General features: G+C 33.7%; 1 protein-coding gene across 2 annotated transcripts; it reads left to right on the top strand.

Moving 5' to 3' along the window:
- The first annotated feature begins 257 nt into the window (after positions 1-257).
- On the top strand, positions 258-2,668 carry LOC127101410 (uncharacterized). Of its 2 annotated transcripts, none has more exons than XM_051038829.1 (9): positions 258-386; positions 570-685; positions 756-869; positions 1,320-1,370; positions 1,660-1,748; positions 1,827-1,887; positions 2,020-2,094; positions 2,251-2,361; positions 2,526-2,668. In XM_051038829.1, the coding sequence occupies exons 3-9, from the start codon at positions 786-788 to the stop codon at positions 2,652-2,654; spliced, it is 600 nt and encodes a 199-aa protein (XP_050894786.1). In that variant the 5' UTR covers positions 258-386; positions 570-685; positions 756-785; the 3' UTR covers positions 2,655-2,668. The 2 variants fall into 2 exon arrangements, with proteins under 2 accessions (XP_050894786.1, XP_050894787.1); XM_051038830.1 differs by lacking the exon at positions 258-386 and adding an exon at positions 404-419.
- Positions 2,669-3,041: the final 373 nt, after the last annotated feature.

The raw sequence follows: 3,041 nt of genomic DNA, 5'->3' as shown, positions 1-3,041 counted from the left end.
CTCCTTCTATTAATTCGTTGTTAGCTGTTCGATTTTGACACCATAGGTATTTTTCTAATCTTCATATTACTTGGTTTCTCTTCTGACGTTCGCTATTGTTCATTTTTGGTTTCATTTTTCTTGGTTCATACATTTATTGAGTATTCTCAACAATAATTATTGTGTTGCAATGCTAGCAATGGAGACTAAGCATTATGGGTTAAATTTCACCAACTGTTCCATTTGTTTCTCGATGTAGAAAAAGTAGGCATTATGGGTTAACATTTGATAATCATAATTTTGTTATTAATCTTTTTGTGCCTCTGACTATATTTCCTCTTTATTTGAATGTACTGTGTGTGTTGGTGGCTGATTTTGTGGATATGAAGAGAAACCTGCAGCATCTTGTAAGTAGTAGCTCTAACTTTTGCTGGCCCTTGGTAGAGATTCTCTTTTACTATTAATATTGTTGCCGTTCTCTTTATTTTTATTAGGTGATCCACATATATTCTCTCCTTCCCTACTATATGAAAGTTTCAGTTACCTTATCCTAAACTCTCAACTTGATTAACATTAATCTGATACTGCAGGTATAAATGAGCTGGAAACTGCATTATCTACGTACAAATCGATTTCTACTGATGCTCCTGGCCAAATAATTTGGTCTGTGGCTGAAAATTATCGTTTTGAACCCGCCTTAATTGAGGTATTTTTGTTTCTGTTTTGACATTTTAACCTATGAATCTGCCTGTCCATTTACGTAGTTTGTTTGGTAGGGCAAGAAGCTAATTGCTGACATTGGCAAAATGATGAGTGTCCAAGTTATTGTAGAAGGATCAATGAACAGTTCAAACCCATACTTTTCAAGTTCTTGGAGACGCAGTTTTACTGTATGTGCTTTGAAATTAAGTTACACATTCAGTATTTGTTTTAGTACATGAGAGTATCTGGCGTAGCTTTGAATCACTTAATCAACTCTACTATTCTGGCATAAAAATGTAGGGGGGAAAATCTACTTTATAATTTAATAATTGAATATGTTTCCTAAATTTACACACTTTATCAAAATAAGTCTGAGATTTCTTTCTCAGATATGAATTCTTTTTAGTTTATTTGACATCGCCGATGGAGTACTACGAACTTCTGGCCTATATTCATTAACATTCATTATGGTTTTCTGTATTTCCTAAATCAGGCTATACTAGCACTGGCTATTTAAAATTCTGAAATTTTTTATTAACTTCCTGTGTTATTAGCATTTTGCATACCAATTTTATCTTGTTTTTCTCAACATTATTTGGTTCCTTATGTGAAGTTATCATTTTTTTTCTTTCTAGCAGGGAGGCTTTATTCTCGATATGGGTGTGCATTTCATTGCGGGGTTAAGAATGGTAATATTCAAAATTTTACTGTCTAATTCACAGACAATTTTATTCATTAACTTGTGTTCTTCTGTATTTCCTAATGCAATTTATGTTGCAGAAAACTCTGATTATCATTGGTGTAGTAAAATCAAGTGGGGCTTTCTGGCATCTGAATCTTAAATTATGAATGAACCACTCTTTATCAAAACTTTCTTACTAACTATGAATGAACCACTCTGAAACCTAAATCAAATGGGACTTTCTGGCATCTGAATCTTATAATAATTTAATGGTCGTCTCCTTTTATTCTCGACAGCTTGTTGGGTGTGAGGTAGTTTCAGTTTCAGCTATGACATCGCATGTGGATTTGATCTTACCACCACCAGATAATTTATCATCTGTCTTGTAAGCCTCTATTTTCCATAAATGACTTTACAAATACTCGACAGAAATGTGAATTATTTTTGGAATGTTTTTCATCAGTCATTTGGAGAATGGATGCTCAGGAGTATTTGTAATGGTTGTCTCCTCCAGATCCCCCAAGGCATGTGGTAAATGATCCCTCATCTTACAAACACACATGTGCACGCGTGCTACACATCCCAAACAGTAGATATGTTCATTATTCATGCATTTTTCATTCAAGTCTTTAATCATGGCATTAAACACATTATAGATCTTGTGGCGAGTTGTTGGCACGAATGGAACCCTTCAAATTGAGCGAGGATTCCAAGGACAACACGGATACCTGGTATATACTATAGTTATAAGTTACACTATAGGTTTTCAAAAGTAATAGCTTAGGTAGATCTGAACTTCTCCTTCAATATCCACAAAAGTTGCAATTAATTTATTCAAATCACTTTCAGTTATCTTTATTGTTTTCTGACGTTATGATGTTATATAGGTTTCATTATATGATGCTAATGGACAATGCAAAAGCTCATTTTTCCCATTCAGTGGAGTAACTGAAGAATTAAAAGCTTTTTTTAATGATGTTTCTGAAAACACCCTCAAGGTATTAAGATTCCTGCAAAATGCTTCCACAATTCCACCTTCTAATTTTGTAGTTTTGTGTCAAACTCGTAGCATATATTTTTGTTCATTACATTCCTTTCTTATCCTCAATTAAATGTCCATGCTAGTATGAATTCTCTAGTCTAATTTATTTCTATTTTGCAGAAGGGTAGTCAGTTTGTACGCGAGCACCGCCTCTCTTTTGTCGAGGGTGCGAGAGACGTTGCTCTTTTAGAGGCAATGCTTGAATCTGGATCAAGGCAGGGCAAGCAATTTCAAGTGAAAAAGTTTTGAGGAATATACTAAGTGTAGATAAACAAGCCAGTAGATCAAGGCAGAGAGATCCACGTGATTGGATGAAGTTATAGGATTTGTATGCATTTATTGAAATTATTACTTGTATGAATTGGTTGTATATTTAGAATCTTTAGAAGTTAAACGATTATATATCAGTGGATTGTTGTATATGTATGGATTGTTGTATATAAGGCTTGTTGAATGCAATGTGTGAAAAAGGGCTTCAAATTATACAGTTTTAGGTGTACTGCTTCAATATACAGGTTGTCTAAAATAAATAAAAAATATAGCGCTTTTTAAAAAAAAAAATTTAAATAACCACCCACTTTAGAGGGCGCTTTCCAAAATAAGCGCCCTCTAAACCCTTTAAATTTCCACTTTAGA

Source organism: Lathyrus oleraceus, chromosome 7 (genome assembly GCF_024323335.1).
Source record: "Lathyrus oleraceus cultivar Zhongwan6 chromosome 7, CAAS_Psat_ZW6_1.0, whole genome shotgun sequence".
NCBI lineage: Eukaryota > Viridiplantae > Streptophyta > Magnoliopsida > Fabales > Fabaceae > Lathyrus > Lathyrus oleraceus.
This window is presented reverse-complemented; position numbering and strand designations above follow the sequence as displayed.

Bases quoted from the DNA above. Each gene is read 5' to 3' on its own strand.
- LOC127101410 (XM_051038829.1), top strand. From the start codon at position 786: ATGATGAGTGTCCAAGTTATTGTAGAAGGATCAATGAACAGTTCAAAC. The intron at 1,371-1,659 runs GTAATATTCAAA...TATTCTCGACAG, and splicing joins TCATTGCGGGGTTAAGAATG to CTTGTTGGGTGTGAGGTAGT. The intron at 2,362-2,525 runs GTATTAAGATTC...TCTATTTTGCAG, and splicing joins TTTCTGAAAACACCCTCAAG to AAGGGTAGTCAGTTTGTACG.